Source organism: Scylla paramamosain, chromosome 8 (genome assembly GCF_035594125.1).
Source record: "Scylla paramamosain isolate STU-SP2022 chromosome 8, ASM3559412v1, whole genome shotgun sequence".
Lineage (NCBI taxonomy): Eukaryota > Metazoa > Arthropoda > Malacostraca > Decapoda > Portunidae > Scylla > Scylla paramamosain.
This window is the reverse complement of record NC_087158.1, coordinates 829,194-848,530: the sequence shown is the minus strand read 5'-3', so window position 1 is coordinate 848,530 and position 19,337 is coordinate 829,194. Positions and strand designations below refer to the sequence as shown.

Genomic DNA, 19,337 nt, shown 5'->3' with positions numbered 1-19,337 from the left:
CATCTCAAAAGCCTTTGATAGAGTCTGGCACAAAGCTTTGATTTCCAAACTACCCTCCTACGGTTTCTATCCTTCTCTCTGTAACTTCATCTCAAGTTTCCTTTCTGACCGTTCTATTGCTGCTGTGGTAGACGGTCACTGTTCTTCTCCTAAATCTATTAACAGTGGTGTTCCTCAGGGTTCTGTCCTGTCACCCACTCTCTTCTTATTATTCATTAATGATCTTCTAAACCAAACTTCTTGTCCTATCCACTCCTACGCTGATGATACCACCCTGCACTTTTCCACGTCTTTTCATAGACGTCCAACCCTTCAGGAGGTAAACATATCACGCAGGGAAGCCACAGAACGCCTGACTTCTGACCTTTCTAAAATTTCTGATTGGGGCAGAGCAAACTTGGTATTGTTCAATGCCTCAAAAACTCAATTCCTCCATCTATCAACTCGACACAACCTTCCAGACAACTATCCCCTCTTCTTCAATGACACTCAACTGTCCCCCTCTTCTACACTGAACATCCTTGGTCTGTCCTTTACTTATAATCTGAACTGGAAACTTCACATCTCATCTCTAGCTAAAACAGCTTCTATGAAGTTAGGTGTTCTGAGACGTCTCCGCCAGTTTTTCTCATCCCCCAGCTGCTAACTCTGTACAAGGGCCTTATCCGTCCATGTGTGGAGTATGCTTCACATGTCTGGGGGGGTTCCACTCATACTGCTCTTCTAGACAGGGTGGAATCAAAAGCTTTTCGTCTCATCAACTCCTCTCCTCTAACTGACTGTCTTCAGCCCCTCTCTCACCGCCGCAATGTTGCATATCTAGCTGTCTTCTACCGTTATTTTCATGCCAACTGCTCTTCTGATCTTGCTAACTGCATGCCTCCCCTCCTTCCGCGGCCTCGCTGCACAAGACTTTCTTCTTTCTCTCACCCCTATTCTGTCCACCTCTCTAACGCAAGAGTTAACCAGTATTCTCAATCATTCATCCCTTTCTCTGGTAAACTCTGGAACTCCCTGCCTGCTTCTGTATTTCCACCTTCCTATGACTTGAATCCCTTCAAGAGGGAGGTTTCAAGACACTTATCCACCAATTTTTGACCACTGCTTTGACCCTTTTATGGGACTGGCATTACAGTGGGCATTTTTTTTTATTAGATTTTTGTTGCCCTTGGCCAGTATCCTTCCTACATAAAAAAAAAAAAAAAAAAATAGGTAGGCGTGCTTCATACAGGGACTGCTACGTGTAGGCCTGAAAGCTTCTTGCAGCTCCCCTTACTTCCTTATATTCTTGTCTTCTTATTTTGAAGCGCTTCAAACTCAAAAAAAATTACTTTAAAAAGCCACAGAGATCATTATCCATATTCCTGTGGATATTTTTCTCTTTATGATATCAAATCCATGTTAAACTACCATTACAATCATGGAAACATCCTTCAAAACCTTAATAACAATTCAACTTGAGCCTGTAAAAAGTAGTCGAGATTTTACACTGAAAAGTTGAAGAATAATCCCCACGTTGGTTGTCTGAAGTCCTCAGAGCTTCATGTGCTGGTGTATGGACGTGACTCAACAAGTGGCTTATTGTTGTGTTTGCAGGATCTGTACAACGACCCTGGCGCGGTGAAGGTGTCGGGGCCCGTGCTCTTCGCCCAGCAGTTCATAGACATGGCCAACTATACGGTGCATCTGGAAGGCGGCAACACGGTGAGTCTCCAGCCACAGCACACACGCACTACACTTCCTGGCCACGAGCAGCTTGCCAGTAGTGTTCTGTCTCATTACATTCACGTGAACTGCTCTCGCCAAGAATACTCGTTGTTATGGCGTTATTCAGTCAGATAGTCATGAGTCTGTTGTTATGGCGCTGTTACTCAACCTGTTTGTCAGTCAAGAGTATTTGTTGTTATGGTGCCGTTACTTAATCAGTCAGCCAATCAAAAGTCTTCGTTGTTGTGGAGCCAAAACACTAGTCAGTCACTTAACCTCTCAGACCTCTCGTAATTGTACGGCCATTACACTAATCAGTCAGTCAATCTTCTCCAATTTTTGTTATAGCGGCGCAAAGATACTAATCATTCAGTTAACTTATCCCAGAGTCTTTCTTTTTCTACCTCTTTGGGCCCCTCCCTTCAAGAGTCGCCACAGCGGATCAACTTTCTCAGTCACATCAATTACAATCATGTTTTCTTTCACTACATCCATGAACCTTCTCTTAGATCTTCCTCGTTTGCTCCTGCTGGGTACATCCACCTCCATCATTCTCCTTCCAAAATACTTCTCGTCTCTCCTCCTGGCACTTCCACCTCAGTCACACCCATTACAAACATGGCTTCTTTGGCTGCTTCCATGAACCTTCTCTTAGATCTTCCTCTTTTCCTCCTGCTGGGTACATCCACTTCCACCATCCTCCTTTCAACATACACCTCGTCCCTCCTCCTGACACGCCCAAATCACCAAGCATGTCTTCCTTCACTGCATTCATGAACCTTCTCTTAGGTCCTCCTCTCTTTATCCTATCGAGTATAGATCCATCTCCAGCATCCTCCTTCTCACACACTCCTCGCCCTTCCTCTTGAGACGCCCAAACCTTCTTCGTTGTCATAGATCTCAAACACGCCAGTCACTCCACCATCTCCAGGGTACCATACCATACACTGGGGACAGGCAAAATGTGGTGAAAGAAGGAGAGAGAGAGAAGAATGCACAGAGACATGAGGTTGTAACATAGTGAAAGCTGGGAGAGTCACCTTGCTGTCTACAGAGTTCAACATGCATGCCAGCGCTGGGCTACAGTTTCGCCGCGGGCACCATCGACGGTCCAGGCGCCTTTGACTTCACGCAGGGCACCACGGAGGGCAACCCCTTCTGGAACATGGTGAGCGGCATGCTGCACAAACCCTCAGAGGAGCAGATCGCCTGTCACGCCCCCAAGCCCATCCTGCTGGACACTGGTGAGGTGAGCAAAGACCACCTCCTCCCCCCCACTGCCACCACCATCACCACCACCTCCTCCCCACCACCACCACCACCATCACCACCACCTACTTCTCCTCCTCCTCCTCCTACCCCCCAATTACTTTTCAGCTAGTATTTCTACCATTGCCTCCTCCGATCCCCCCCTCTCCCTCCCCCTCCACACTCCCCTCTCTTCCCCCTCCCTCTCTTTTGTTTACACTAACTTGGTACTGGGGAGGGTGGTGCCTCAGGTCAGATGGTCCTCAAGACAGACACACGCTGGAACACGAGGCCTGTACTCCAGACGGCTGATTCGAGAGACATGTAGGGCTCCAGGTGGTCTGAGTACCAAGTGTCTCAAGCGCCAAAAGTCCTGAGGCCTCTTTGCTCTCAAGCCGATCTGTCGTGAAGATTATCTGAAGCCCAGTGCCACGTGACCAGCTCCCCATCCCTTCCGCCACACTCTCCTCCTCCTCCTCCTCCTCCTCCTCCTCCTCGCCTATCTCTCCCACCACCGCCACTATACCACCACCATCACCCTCTCCTCCTCCTCCTCCTCCTGTTTGGCTTCCATTTGTATTCCCTTTGCATTCCTCCTCCTCCTCCTCCTCCTCCTCTTTCTCCTTCTCCTCCTCCACCTCACCTCTCCCTCTCCCCATCCTTCCACCACCACCGCTACCTCTTGCTCCTCCTCCTCCTCTTCCTCCTCCTCCACCCAAAATAAGTCGTTAACTAATATTTCTGCTACCCTCCTCCGATCCTCCTCTGCTTCTCTCTCAAGCAAAAATAAATGAATGTAATGAACAGATAAATAGATAAACAAATATATAAACAAACAAATAATAATGATAAAACGAATATTATGATGATGTACTTATTTTAATCCACGGAAAACTCTTAGACATTACTTTGATACGCATACTGAAATACAAAAAGAAGAAAAAAAAAAAAAAGGAAAAGGAAGAATATTTGAGGTTTACATTCGGAACTTGTTTTCATCGACGTAAACCACTCACCTGACTGTCGTGCACGCGATACAGCTAACACGGAAATAGAAAAAGAGAGAAAAAAAAAAAAAAAAGATGACAATAAAATGAAAGACGTGAATGATGTAAGTAGGAGAACAAGAGTAAATATGACGCCGAAAAAAGCTCGCATGCCTGTACATGACGCACACACACACACACACACACACACACACACACACACACACACACACACACACACACACACACACGATAAAGTAAACAAGGAACTAAAAACAAAGCATTAGGATAAAAAGCGTGAACGATTTACTACAAGAACAAGTTAAAAAGATTAAAAAATGATATGAATGCGACACGTGCAATAAAATCAACACAGAATTAAAAAGAACAATAAGATAAAAATGTGTGGATGATTTACCAGAACAGGGTAAGCTTCCGGCCCCTCAGACAATTACCTCAACCTTCGCATTCCAAAACAAGCGAGTGTGAGCTGGTGTGAAGCGTCACGCCCCGCACCTCCAGGGCCTGTATTTAAAAACGCTTTGCTCTCTCACTACGGCTTTTTTTCCAAGGCCACAGAGATGATTAGCCGGGCTCTCAAGAGTGTTTCTCCTTTTAATAATGTAAAAATCTTGTTAATCTGTCACTAGAATCACAAAAACATCATTGATATCTCAACTAGCTTATTAAAAATGGACTGTACTTTTTAACGCTTTGCTCTTTATTTTCCAAGGCCACAGAGATGATTAGCCGGGCTCTCAAGATTGTTTCTCCTTTTAATAATGTAAAAATCTTGTTAATCTGTCACTAGAATCATGAAAACATCAGTGATATCTCAACTAGCTTATTAAAAATGGGCTGTATTTTTTTTAACGCTTTGCTCTTTATTTTTCCAAGGCCACAGAGATGATTAGACAGGTTCTAAGTCTGTTCTTTCTTTTAATAAAGTAGAAATCTTGTCAATCTGTAACGAGAACGGTAGAAGCACCCTTGTATTTCTCCTTTTAGTAATGCAGAAGTCTTGTTAATCCGTCACTGGAACCGTAAAAACACCCTCAGAAACCCGCATCACTTTGGAAAGCAGGCGGGATGCGGCGCGGAAGTGTTCAGAATACGGTCTAAGGTAAAATTCTGAGCCTAGTGTTTGTGCCGCAGATCAACATGCCCTACCCGTGGCACCCGCGCATCATGGACACGCAGGTGGGGCTCGTGGGGCAGCTGGCCATCCTTCCTGTGCCCGGGGAGTTCACCACCATGTGCGGCAGACGCTTCAGGGAAAAGGTACTGACAGGGATGTGGGATTCCGGGTAGGTTGTGGTGTTGGTTGAGAGTGTAGCCTTTTAAGTGGCACTCCCTCACGTGTCTGGGTCTTCTGTTTGCTTCTTTCTCTTTCAGCCGCTTCAGGAGAAATGTACTGGCATATGGGCTTCTGGTTCTCCATGTGGTTCTACTGCATGATTCTACTTTGTCTATCCCTTTCTGTCCTACATCCCTTGCATCTTCCTCTGTGACTCTCATCGTTTCCAGTTCTACCGCAATTCACTCTCTCATCTCACTCTCTGTCTTCCCCTCGATCTTCTTCCCTCAACTGCTTCTCTCCAGGATCTTTCGATCAGTTCCTGGTCTTCTCTTCTCTCAACTCACGCTGCTCCCTAATGAAAGGTTGCGTCGGTGCTGGAGGCGAGCGGCATGGAAGGGGTGGTCCCAGTGCTGGCGGGTCTGTCCAACGTGTACTCCCACTACATCGCCACGTGGGACGAGTATCAGGTGCAGCGCTACGAGGCCGCATCCACTATCTTCGGCCCCCACACCTGCGCCGCCTACAGACAGCAGTACACCTACCTGGCCCAGTCCATCTTTAACGTGAGTGTCTTGAAGTGTTGTTAGGACTGTTGTGATGCTTTAAATCAGTCAGTCAGTCCTCTTGGTGGTGTGGGTGATGAACTAACGAATAATGAGACCAAGGTACCAACTCGTGACTCTTGCGTACATACGATCTTGTTGTGATGCATTTATTCAGTTCACTCAGTCAGTCAGTCCTTCTCTTGCTGGTGTGGGTGAGACACTAACGAATAGCGTGCGAGCCAGACACCCACTCGTAATTCAAGCGAAGGTATGGATCGAAATGCCGGGTCATGTGACTTGGCCCATCATGTCCCTCCACCTTCGATTTTCAGTCACATGGATGAGGTGTGAGTGTCTACATGCCAAGCTGTTGCTCTCTATGATCCTGTCTATTAAAGTGTCTCTCCTCCTCTCCCTCTCTCCCAGTCTACTTTCCTGTGATACTCTAGCAGTGTGTCTCGTAAATGATGCTTGTAATCTGTGTGGCAGGGAAACGAGGTGCCGCCGGGCCCGTCACCCCCTGACCTGAGTGACAGTGTGCTCTCGCTGCTGCCCGGCGTGCTGTTTGACGGGGCGCCCATGGGGTCTCACTTCGGGGATGTGGTGGCGCAGCCCTACCCCTTGGCCTACACCGGGGAGACTGTCACGGCCAAGTTTGTGAGTCTTTCTGTTTGATTCATCTCGTCTTTTAGTAGAATTCACTGTATCCTTCACCATTATCATTGTTATCTTAATCATCATCATCATCATCATCTCTCTCTTAATTCCTATTTTCCTTACATCATTCTTTATTAGAATCCGCTTTATTCTTCATTATCATCATCATCATTATTATCAATCACTTCTTCCTTCATTTCAGCCTTCACCATCAATATCATTACCATCACCATCCCCCATAAACTTCACTATAGTCTGTCGGTTGCCCATCACTTCCAAGCAGCCTTAAACTTAATCTCTCATTCCCTCTCTTTTGCCTCGCCTGTCATCACGCAAACCATTTTCACAGTCTGAAGGTTAAGGAAGAACGGCCCTAAGCAGTAACCAGACTTACCTACCCGTCCTGTACACACCCAGAGCCCAGTGTCACAGTCCGCCACAGCATCACTCACTCCACTGGGTATAAATGGCACTAACTTTACAAACACTCCAGCAACTTCCTCCTATCGCATCCTGGTCTGGTGGTTACGAATGTTTGCAATGCATCGCAGGTGTCGGGGCATCCCAGGAACGACGTGCTGTTGGGCGGGAGTTTCCTGACCGTGGAGAGACTTGTGAACTCCTCAGGCGTGTGGGAGGTTGTGGCCACTGACGCTAATTGGGAAACCAGGTGAGTGTTGCCGCCGCTGCTGCTGTCACCACATACAGAAACATTGTGTTATATGTTCAGCTGTGATATATTACGTTCTTGGGCTCGTATTTTGAAACGCTCTTCTCTCTCACCACGACTATTTTCAAAGGCCGCAGAGATGATTAGCTGGGTTCGTAAGAGTGTTCCCGTTCAAAATGTAGAAATATTGTTAACCTGTCACTAGAACCATAAGAAAACACCCTTAAAAAAAACCGTGTGACTCCAACTAAAGCCTTTTGAAAAATAATCGAGGAGCGGACAGAAGAATTTCAGGATATGGTCCCTTTTCAAAAGTGACGTAATCTCCCACACTCGCACACACCACATGAATACCCTTGCGTATCTCTCATTCCTGTTAATCTGTTACTAGAATCTTAGAAAAAACACCATTGAAAACCCGTGTGACTTCAACTACAATATGGTCCCCAGTCTGAAATGGCATAACCTTAAAAACTCATATGTAGACCCCTTACACATCTCTCTCTTTCTCTTTCCCTCCCGTGGCCACAGGTTCATCTGGGATCGAGTGTCGCTGCTGCTGGGGACAAGCCTGGCTACCGTCAAGTGGGACATCCCGCACAACACACCAGAGGGCACCTACAGAATCACGCACACGGGGCATTGCAAGAGTTTTTTCTTCGGCATCTCTCCCTATTTCGGTGCCACGGAGCCGTTCGAGGTGAGGGTGGGGTGGGGAGGGAAATGGCTGGAAACAGTGATCTCAAGAGTTTTTTCTCCTTTTCTTTTCTCTCTCTCTCTCTCTCTCTCTCTCTCTCTCTCTGCTTTCCTTCCTCCGTTTGTCCCTTTCTTTTTCTTTCTTTCTTTCCTCCTTTCTTCCTTTCTCTTTTTCTTCCTTCCATCCGTCCTTTCTTTATCTATTTATTTGTATATAGATATTTGGTTGCTATCTATACACAGTAGAAGTGAGAGCAGATAGTTAGTCAGCGGACCTTTAACCACACCTTTATAGCACTATTTCATGTACTGTGTCCGCACCCACTGTAGCCTCTACCCCTGAAAGCTCGAGGGAATCTTAAGCTTCCTTGCCTCTGCAGCCTGCCAGCAGAGAACAAGCGGCCATAATACAGAAACACTTTGCCCTCTCACCACGATTATTTTCGAAGGCCACAGAGATGACCAGTCGGGTTCTTAAGAGTGTTTCTGCTGTTGATAATATAGAAATCTTGATAATCTGTCGCTAGCACCATACAACACTGCTTGAAAACCCGTGCAACTTCAACTAGAGCCTTTTGAGAGTAGTGGAGGTGCTGCCAGAAGTGTTTCAGAATACGGTCTTACCAAACAAAACCTCAACGTAACTGTTTTCTCAGGTGGTGGCGCGGCCTGACGTGACGCTGATTGAGTTTGCGGAGGAACCACAGGAAAGGAACTCAGGGTCTGCTCTCCCCAAGCCCTGGTGGCTCAAGATCTTCGGCTTCTAAGTTTCCCTGCTGTTGGTGTTGTTGTTGCTGCTGGCGATGTGGCTGGTACCTCTCTCTCTCTCTCTCTCTCTCTCTCTCTCTCTCTCTCTCTGAATGCTACTCAGATGTTTAGAAATAAAACTGTTGAATACATTTGGAGTTTACATAATGCCAATGTGGTATATAAGATGAGGGGAGCTTCTGTAGATGCTATAATACTTTCGACACAAGGTGATGAATAAAAAGTAGGATTCCTTTAAGTCTTCATTGGTAAAAGACTTTCTGTTAAGATGGAATAAGAAAGACATGAAGAAGAGAAGCCTGGCAGTGGAGCACGGTACTGAGTAAGCAGGATATTAAGTAAATGGCTGCGTGGCGAGAGGCAGTTTAGACTAGCAAGATATTAATTAAGTACGTGGCGAGAGGCAATTTAGATAAGCAAGATAATTAGGTATTTAAATGGCTACGTGGCGAGAGGTAGTTTAGATACGCAAAATAATTAAGTAAATGGCCACGTGGCGAGAGGCAGTTTAGATAAGCAAGATAATTAGGTATTTAAATGGCTACGTGGCGAGAGGCAGTTTAGATACGCAAGATAATTAGACATTTAAATGGCTACGAGGCGAGAGGCAGTTTAAATACGCAAGATAATTAGACATTTAAATGGCTACGAGGCGAGAGGCAGTTTAGATACGCAAGATAATTAGACATTTAAATGGCTACGTGGCGAGAGGCAGTTTAGATACACTAGACAATTAGATATTTAAATGGCTACGAGGCGAGAGGCAGCTTCCACGTGACAAGGGTATCCTGGCCTCTTCCTACCAGCCTATTTGTCAGATTTAGAAGAGAATGGCAAAGTATGAAGAAATGATGGTATTAACGGCATTCATACCGTACTGTATCACAACCCTCACTACCTGTCTGTAAGCTGCACATCATTACACCCCCTGGAGTTTGTGTGTGTCATGTTTTCATTGATTCCTGTTTTGTAATGCAATAGACTCTACTTAATCGTTCCGTAATTTGAAAGATAAAGTGAAAGCAGCAAAGGTTGTTGTCATAGTGTTGCAAGATTTATAATTGACACTGATAACTCTGCAGTTTTCTTTTATTGTGGTTGCCAGCAGAGTATGAATGACTAGATAAAATCACTATGACTGAGTAATCGCTGATATTCAGTAACACACTGTGATGATTTCTTATATAGTAATGTATTTGAAGTATACACTAATTAACCATAATTGCACATTTTGCTTCTTTTCAGGACTACAAAATCAAGCACAACCCTGCTGCGGAAGACTTAATTATTTCAAAACCTGTCATTCTTGAATAAATGTTTGCTGTTAATAAATATATGACAGTTTAAAAGATTTGATGAAGACTAGACTTCAAAATACACTAGCTGGGTATGAGGGTTGAAACTCACGAGACCTGCCACTGGCCCAAGGTGCACCTGCACCAAGTACTGTATGAACACGCTGGCTTAATTAAACTTAACACAAATCGAGCATTGAGTGAAGCTCAATGAATCAACATTGCTGTCCTGTATGCACACTGCAGTTATACTCGTACCTGCTTTAGTCATATACACTGCATATTCACAAGCTGGGCCCCCTTTATGTGCAATAAAGGAACTGTTTGAGGCACTTAGTTCAGGAAGTCGACAAGTGCCACCCTGGCCAAAACTGAGTTAGACATAACACTATATTCCCCAACTATCCCTCTATCTTAGAAGCCCATATAGAGACTCTTCTGGAAGTGTGTAAGTTGTCGAAATTCCCCTTATCTCCAAGTATTGCTGAACTTTATTGCTGGGTGAGGAGAGGCTGCCTCGTTCTGTAAGCAGGAAGTCGATGAGCGCCACTGTATGTGTTTTTTAAAATGGCGGCCACGCCTAGCCAATCACATTGTTCGGCAGATAGCGCCTGGTTGGTCCTCGGCCAATCACAGAGCGCATTGCAACACTCTCCAGTGCACATTCAAACACCACGGTGTGCACACCTTACTTGGATTACGCCTCTTGTTTTTTTTTTTTTTTTCATTAGCATATAGTGTTTTGTGATTGCATGAGTGATATCGATCAGCCTGATACGTGCCAAAAAGGCACGAAAAATTTTGTAAAGAAACAGAAAGTTGGGCAAGAACATACGTCTTCATTTTTGTAAGTTGTGAAGGCAAGGTCTGTGGGCCCACATGAAAAGAAAAAAAAAAAAGCTGTGTAAGTACACCATATTACAGTTTCTTGGGATGGAAAACAACGCAATATATATATATATATATATATATATATATATATATATATATATATATATATATATATATATATATATATATATATATATATATATATATATATATATATATATATATATATATATATATATATATATATATGTGTGTTGGCCGTATCCAACAACATTCTTTAGCATTATGTATGAGTTTCATTGCATTACATAAAGTATTTGATTTATTACTGATTCCTTAACGAGATATGATAGTGAATGCTATCATACTCAGATTCGAGAAAGTCACATTTATTGTTCCATCATTCTAAATCAGTGGTTCCCAAACTTTTTCAGGTCGTCACCCACTTCTCATACTCGATCCTTGTCCATGGCTCACCGCCAAACATAACCCACGACTGCACTGACTGTCAACACTCCTACACTCATTACCTCCATATAAAAAACCACTCTAGTAAATCCTGTAATTTTATTGAGTCCATTTTTTTTTCTTTTGTTAAGTGTTAATAAAGAAATTCCTAGCTTGCCTTTGCTGAATCTCATATAATTATTGAAGTGGTACTAAAGAAGTAACATAATGCGCATAAAGAATGTCTATACTTGGAGTTAAATGGCATTTATACTATAAATGGCATTATTGCGGAAAGCTTTTTTCAACAATAAACAAACAAAAGAAAATAAAACAAAAAATCCAGTGGTTTAAAAGTGTATTAATCCCGCGCCATATGATCCGGTGTTTGAATCTGACAAATTTGATGATTCTGAAATGAAATGCAATCATAGGGAGTCATAATTAGTTGCCACAACCAAGGCCTTCAGTGGCCACACGCCCACCTCACCTCCTCCCACACTCTTTGCTTCTTAACATTCATGCCAGGTTCATGTTTCCTTCAATTGAATCTCCATTCCACTCAGTGTGATGGGTGATGTTGCAGATTATGAACAAGCTTCTTTGTTTCACTTAGAGCACACCGTAGGTCATGCTTCACTTCAAGTCTGTTGTGACATTTCGTTTTAATGTGGAGTAGTTGAGAAAAGGCAACCTCGCAGGAATAAGTTGATGAAAATGGTAGGAGGTGTCAAAAATCCATTTGTCTTTGTAGTTTAGTCATTTGTACTGAACCTGCAATTTCTCTTCATTGGCTGCCTACCCGCTAAACACCTTTGGTTTAATATATACATATCCTCAGATTATGGCCTCCTACATTCTGCTACATGGCCCCCTAGGGGCCCAAGGCCCCCAGTTTGGGAACCACTGTTCTAAACACTGATAAAATATAACATTTTTAGTGGGCGAACTCCATAGTTTTCATGCACAATCCATCAAAATCGTTGGTTTCAAAGATATACCATTTTGAACACAATAAAACTTTGAATGCCACCCTCTCTCTCTCTCTCTCTCTCTCTCTCTCTCTCTCTGTAGATGGCGCTTATCCACTTCCTGAACTAAGCGCTTCATTTTATGCAGGTCCATTTTCTTGGATAAATTATGCCAAGTGGTGGCATTTTTCCAGTAAAATAACTGGTACAAAGAAAGGTTTTGGGCTTTATCGGTTAGTTAATCCTTATTAGTATGATCTAGTAAAATTTTTCACAGTGGCAACAATGGCTTGCTGTCTCAATTTTTCGTTCTAAACTTTCGTAAATCTAAATATATAGCAGTAAACTGTTTTTTGATACTGAAGACTGTCAGTGGACCTTCCTGGGCTGTAGGCATGAATGATATCCACCCAAATCTCAGTAGATGATGAGAGTCTTACCTCACCATCAGTGTTTATAAATTTACCCTTAGAAGTCATTTCACTGGAGGATGGTGTCGTACTCTTGTTTTTATGTAGAAATCTATGCTACATTATTTGGCTGTAAACTCATTAACTTTTGGATCTTATCTCACCTCTACCAAGCACGGCAAGTAAAGCTGAGTTTCATTGGTAAGTTGACAATTTACTCAACTGTTCTGTATTTTGTTTCTATAATGGCAGGGTGAAGTGGTCTAACTAAAGTGATGAGTCTGAAGTAAGACAGTTTCAGCTCCCATCACAAGATCAGCATCGTTGGTGTTTGCTATGGTACACATCATATTAACCGCATTCTTATAACTTCATATCAAAAGGGGCACTGTCGCCATTGTAGGTTCAACGCACACTTGTCTCATCTTGTCCCGTCAGTAGCTTTTTGCCATTATGCTGATAAGGGAAGCTAGAGAGATGAGTGTGAGGAGACAAATTAGGCGTGATCAGTTAGTTGAAAATTTTGTCGTAAGATGTAATTCGTGATGTCAGTGGATATGATCGCCAGCAAGGGAGTTAAGTTAAGGAGTCCACAACAGGTGAAAGACTGTTTTTAAGGGTGATAAGCCATAAACCTAAGATTTTGCTAAAAGTATCTGGCGGCTAGCAGTAGGCAGATGGCAACATTTCTAACGGCTGTTCCTTCCTCTCTTCATCCTCCCCTGTTTAGCGGCTTGTTGAGTTACAATAAAAACAAAACTGAAGTAGAAAGATCTTGTATAATCCTGCCGATAAGATCAATACCAGTTATTTATAATGGCTAGAGGACTCAAATGTTCCTATTTACCTCACCTAGTGTATGTCTAATAACGTAATTTTTTATTTATTGAAATTTCCTTAACTGGTAGGATTTAATTTAGTAGTTTGTAATGATATTGCAAAGCTATCTGTCATGAATAATAATTCATGTTTACAGGTAGACAAATCATGTATATTAACAACAAAAAATGTAGAGTAAGTAGCAACTGACGCCATGTACAAACCGCTACATATGCGAAATAACAAAAACCAACAACAAAACCCACATACATGTATACACAAAAAATACACAGAATAAACAAACGAACCACAATAACCCAAAACACACTTAAAAAAAGCAAGAAACTTCACTAATTAACTAAAACTGCTAAGGCGCTATCAGAATCCAACGATCAGCGGATGGCAGCGGGGGAGGTGGCGGACAGGACCTCAAATTTATCTCATATCACCAGCATTTAGTCCCTCACAGGTAATGCAGCAACACGTAGCTGTCCTTCTAATCATCCCGGTGCGTTGGGTATCTTAACTGAATCATGGGGAAGCGTAATAAGGGAGAAATAAGACAAGATAAGGTGGCGTGGCTAGACTGGCTGTTCATGGCGTCTTTGTCTATTCAATATTATGAGTAGGAGGAAACTTCTTGTAACTTCCCGTCTCCTGTGTTTCCCTGTCCCTCTGGCGGGGTGTAAGGTGCTGTGGGTGAATGAGGAGACGCCCAGCGTAGTGTTTGGGTGCGTGTCAGGTTGTGGTGTGGCCTGAAATAAGTGACTGAAGAGTAGTGGGAGGGAGGATGCCGCTTATGAAAAATGCCGAGGCTTATCAGAGAGGTTCGTGTTTTGAAATGTTTGATCATCTTAATATTATTCGTGAAGGTCATGGTGGCGACTGGTTGACTTTTATTATGAGAAATTAACCTTCCCTTACTGTAGGTGGCTATGGAAGCAAGCACTTGATGTAAATAAGGGTGTGACAGGAAGCGAGATAAGTAAGCTGGAGCGGATGTCACAGGTAAGTTTGTGCTCAGCTACGGGTCAGTGTAAGAGGGGTGTTACCGTGGGAGTAAGTAATGGTAGAGGATGTGACAGGAAGCAAGAGCAGTAAGCCATTGGGGGTGTCAAGGTTTATGTTCAGGTTCGGGTCAGTGTAAGAGGAGGCAGTGTTACCGTGGGAGTTAACATGACGCAAGGGCAGCAAGTCAGTGGGGGCATCTAGGCAGCCTTGTTTCTCTCACCTACAGGAGACTAAGAGTTAGCAACATTACACAGGTGACATTAATTTATTTTTAGGTTAGCAACATTACATAGGTGACATTAATTTATTTTTTCTTTCAGATTTGTGTGAAATTTTCTTTGGTTATGTATATATCTTAGATATAGAATCTGTAAATTTCACTGAGATACAATCATGAGGAGAAAAAAAAATCACACTTTTATTTTTTATGATATTGAAATAATGTTAGTGTTTTCATCTGAGGGTTAGGTTAAGGTTAGAGTCACTCAGTTCATTGGTTTTGCTGTTAATCCCTTCACTGTGTAGATCATAATTGGAAAGAAGTGTCATATTTTGCCGAGAAATAAAGTCATCATCTGGAAATTAGTACTTCTCCTTAATCTTTTTATTATTGGTATAGTCTAAGCTGTTCCTTGTATCTTAAATGTAAATTCCCTAAGTTTCATTAAGGCATGATCATTAGGACAGAAAAGATGACACCTAATTGTTGCTGTTGGTATAGAGTAAGCTGCGATAGATTGGAATAGTTAACCTTGCCTTACTGGACATGTCAGAGCTAGGTGGGTAACACTGCCATCATACTTTTTACTGACATACACTTACTTACACTTGTGTAGATATTTAATTTTATTAACTGTGGGCTGATACAATGAATTTCTTTTCTACATGAGTTTTTTTTTTTTTTTTTTTTTTTTTTTTTACTAAAACCATCATCACTTAGGGATAGAGAACAGTCTCATTGTGAAGGGGCAGAGGTAGACCTACTTATGTTCTTATGTATGCTGTCCAGCCTTGCCGCGCAAGTGTGGCCAGCTGTTGTGCCTAAGATCCTGGGGTTTGAGCCTCTCCATGTGGGGTTGCCTGCCTGGTACAGAGATAGATAATTCAATCAGCATAGTTATATAGAAGTGGGTACATGTGTGAAACCTTTAATGCCTTTTCCTTATTTTTTATCAAGTGACAGTCTTAATATGCATATTGAATAATGATTAAGTGTATTTAGTGTTAGAGAAATTTGAAAGGAGTCGAGAATATTCCTTTTGACTTGTGTTCATAAGTTATTAATTGCTTGTACTTGTTGCAGATGAGATTAGTGAGTAAACATGGGGGATGGAGGACTGCTCTCACTCTCGTGGAATAACCACAAGGCCACCTTCTGCCACATTCTGTCAACTCTCCGGGAAAAGGTGAGTGGTGTTTGTTCGTCTTGAGTTGTTACTCATTAAGTGAAGGTCAGCACTGTAATCCTTAGTGTGGTAGATCTGAAACTGTGCGGATAATATGAATTGTTTTCTTCCAGAATTACATCCTTTTCATACTGGCAGACACAATTGTTTTTTCTGGTAGATTTTGGTGTGTCTGATACTGTTTGGTAATCTTTCTGTCAGAAGTAACTCATGAAGGTATTAGTTTTTTTTGTATTGATATGCTGTGCTGTAAGTAGTACTGAGAGACCCCCAGCAGGAAAGGCATGCCAGAGATCCCACAGGATTAGAGGCCCAGCAGTGTTATAATCTCCACTTTGGGTCATGTTTTAAAATTTGTATAATTTAAAGTTGTGTAAGTGAAGAGTTGTGTGTGTGTGTGTGTGTGTGTGTGTGTGTGTGTGTGTGTCCCATCTTCCTTGCTCAGAATCATATTTGTTGCCTCAGTGCCATGAAGATGTTTGTCCAATCATGGAAATGTTTTTTTACTGTGTGAAAAAATATTTTTTGGGAAAAACTATGTATTTCCATATGACAGTTTCCCTTTTCTCACTTGCAGGAAAGATACACAGATGTGACGTTAGCGTGCGAAGGCAAGTTTTATCCGGTACACAAACTGGTGCTATCAACATGTAGTGAATACTTTGAGAGCATGTTTGAGCACACCCCATGTAAACACCCTATCATAGTGCTGAAAGATCTAAAGAGTGATGAGGTGGAGAGTCTCCTGAGCTACATGTACGCTGGTGTGGTCAATGTGGCTCAGAATGACTTGGCCCGGCTGATCAAGGCTGCTGAGCTTCTCAAGGTGAAGGGGCTGGCAGTACCTGACGAACCTCCCCAGGAAGTAGAGAACAGAAAGAACTCTCCCCCACGGAGCTCACGGGACGACCGCTCCAGCCCGCACCCCAAGAGGAGGAGAAGAGATGACAGTGATGGGGTGGCCGGGGAGCAGCATGGCACCAACGCCAGCCCGCCCGCCTCCCCGAGAACCTCCCCCTACCACGCTGCCTCTGAGTTCCACCAGGATAACTCAAGGACACACAATGAGGGGCATGTTAGTGAACACAGAACTGAGAAAAGCATAGACAGATTAGAGCATGATGTGAGAAGTGATGCGAAGTCTACTGGTGACCTGAATCCTGACCAACACAACCCTGCCAAGCCATGCTCTCCACTACAGGTGCGTGTTTGCTGCTTGATGTCCCTCTTCAAACAAACTGTTACATTAATGCATGAATGTAGATTGATTTTACACACGTATGGGATCATGTAGTGGTAAGGGAGGGAAGAACTAATCAAATAAAAAAGCTGATAAAGGAATCAAAAGGCTCTTCTTTAGGGACTAGCACCTCAGTGGGCCATCTTTATATATATATATATATATATATATATATATATATATATATATATATATATATATATATATATATATATATATATATATATATGTGGGAGCCGCCGTGGTACAGTGGTACCGCACGCGCTTTGGGGGCCAAGTGGTCATCAGGCGCACGTGTTTCAATCCTGGCTACAGTCTGAGGGTAGGAAGGGCATCCACTCAGAGTAATGGTTCCCAAATGCCAAATCCAAAAGTCCTTCATCAGGAGGCACCGCCTCAGCCCTGACAGACTAGGGAAAACTAGACGAAAAACAAAAAATACATATATATATATATATATATATATATATATATATATATATATATATATATATATATATATATATATATATATATATATATATATATATATATATATATATATATATATATATATATATATATATATATATATATATATATATATATATATATATATATATATATATATATATATATATATATATATATATATATATATATATATATATATATATATATATATCCCTTGGCCAGTACTCCCTTAGATAAAAAAAAAATGTATGGATCAGATGCTTAGGATTTGTAAATTAGGATAGAAAGAGACTCAGGGACTGTATGTATTAATCTGGATTCAACTGAAATGCAGGGATTTGATGAGCCATTGTTAGAGACTTGGAAGACTGAAGAACCAGTGCCCTAGGATGTGAAGGAAGGGCATGATGTAGGTGGTATGTTAATTGCAGTAAAGCCTTTAATATACTTTTTAAGTGTAGTTTATCCATTATCTACATACAAGGCTGGCAATCTCACATGGGGTAGTCCAGGCACAGCATCACACACTCAAATACACATCAGTCACACTCTTAGCCATGTCAGTCCATGGTGAAAAGGGGCAGTATGATGTATGTGTTGGGATGGGGGAGCTTTTTTTTTTTTTTTTTTTTTTTTTTTTTTTTTTTTTTTTTTTTTTTTTTTTTAGGAAGGACACTGGCCAATGACAATAAAAATCCAATAAAAAAAATGCCCACTGAAATGCCAGTCCCATAAAAGGGTCAAAGCACTAGTCAAAAATTGATGGATAAGTGTCTTGAAACCTCCCTCTTGAAGGAATTCAAGTCATAGGAAGGTGGAAATACAGAAGCAGGCAGGGAGTTCCAGAGTTTACCAGAGAAAGGGATGAAGGACTGAGAATACTGGTTAACTCTTGTGTTAAAGAGGTGGACAGAATAGGGGTGAGAGAAAGAAGAAAGTCTTGTGCAGCGAGGCCATGGGAGGAGGGGAGGCATGCAGTTAGCAAGATCAGAAGAGCAGTTTGCATGAAAATAGCGGTAGAAGACAGCTAGAGATGCAACATTGCAGCAGTGAGAGAGAGGCTGAAGACAGTCAGTTAAAGGAGAGGAGTTGATGAGATGAAAAGCTTTTGATTCCACCCTGTCTAGAATAGCAGAGCTGGAAGTAATGTTTATTTTTATTTGTTTATTCATTTATTTATTTATTAGAGAGAATGGGAGGAAGTAGAGGTGTGTGGCTTCAGTTTTAGCTGCAGGAAGCTATGAGGTCTTAGAATCATTAGCAAGGATCAAGAGAGGGAGGAATGTGGGCTACAGAATAGGATGTTGAAGTCAAGAGTGCTTGCTGTGGAAGTGAAGTGCCTGGGACGAGCATGTTGGGTGGCTGGATGAAAGAATGAGAGCATTGAAAGCAAGATGAAAGATTGAGAGCATTGAAGGCAAGATGAAAGAGTGAGAGCATTGAAAGCAAGATGAAAGAGTGAGCATTGAAAGCATGAATGAAAAAATGTAGTATGGAAGATTGAAGAAAGGAAAGATGTATCAGACTTTTGAGGAACGTTGAATCTGGGAATGTTATAGAGATGGGAGTACTGTACCTATGTTTGGTTGCTTGAGTTCTTGTTCAAATGTGAGAGAGGGTGTGTGATATGCTGCAGTGATAAGATGACTAAAGGCAAACATTAGCAGATAAGACGTGATACTGAGATGGAAAGCAGATTGACTAGTGGTATTGGGATTAGTGTTATTAAGATTCTGTATGGTCTTGATGAAATAGTGAGGGGATATTTAGGTACATATTTTATTGTGTAGCTAGATTATTAGTGTTGTTAAGATTGCTTCCTCTTTCATTATTATTCCTCTTTTATTTTGTCATGATGAAATATAGTGAGAGAATTT

The 19,337-nt window shown here is 42.2% G+C and overlaps 2 protein-coding genes across 21 annotated transcripts in view; both read left to right on the top strand.

The window, feature by feature from the left end:
* Nucleotides 1-8,708, top strand: part of LOC135102652 (uncharacterized) — an 82,604-nt gene extending 73,896 nt beyond the window's left edge. For both annotated transcript variants that reach the window (XM_064007983.1, XM_064007984.1), the window contains exons 8-15: nucleotides 1,597-1,704; nucleotides 2,762-2,956; nucleotides 5,097-5,222; nucleotides 5,604-5,804; nucleotides 6,276-6,443; nucleotides 6,995-7,113; nucleotides 7,645-7,813; nucleotides 8,466-8,708. In XM_064007983.1, the coding sequence (XP_063864053.1) occupies nucleotides 1,597-1,704; nucleotides 2,762-2,956; nucleotides 5,097-5,222; nucleotides 5,604-5,804; nucleotides 6,276-6,443; nucleotides 6,995-7,113; nucleotides 7,645-7,813; nucleotides 8,466-8,576 (1,197 nt within the window). In that variant the 3' untranslated portion in view covers nucleotides 8,577-8,708. The remainder of the gene's footprint in view (nucleotides 1-1,596; nucleotides 1,705-2,761; nucleotides 2,957-5,096; nucleotides 5,223-5,603; nucleotides 5,805-6,275; nucleotides 6,444-6,994; nucleotides 7,114-7,644; nucleotides 7,814-8,465) is intronic.
* Nucleotides 8,709-10,578: 1,870 nt separating this feature from the next.
* LOC135102649 (broad-complex core protein isoforms 1/2/3/4/5-like) overlaps nucleotides 10,579-19,337 on the top strand; it is a 55,775-nt gene continuing 47,016 nt past the window's right edge. For 16 of the 19 annotated variants that reach the window (XM_064007960.1, XM_064007967.1, XM_064007959.1 and 13 more), the window contains exons 1-3: nucleotides 13,711-13,819; nucleotides 15,665-15,767; nucleotides 16,345-16,968. In XM_064007960.1, coding sequence (XP_063864030.1) covers nucleotides 15,684-15,767; nucleotides 16,345-16,968 — 708 coding nt within the window. In that variant the 5' untranslated portion in view covers nucleotides 13,711-13,819; nucleotides 15,665-15,683. Of the gene's footprint in view, nucleotides 10,777-13,710; nucleotides 13,859-13,979; nucleotides 14,178-15,664; nucleotides 15,768-16,344; nucleotides 16,969-19,337 lie in introns of those variants that run through there. The other 3 variants (XM_064007956.1, XM_064007954.1, XM_064007955.1) reach the window with 3 other exon arrangements.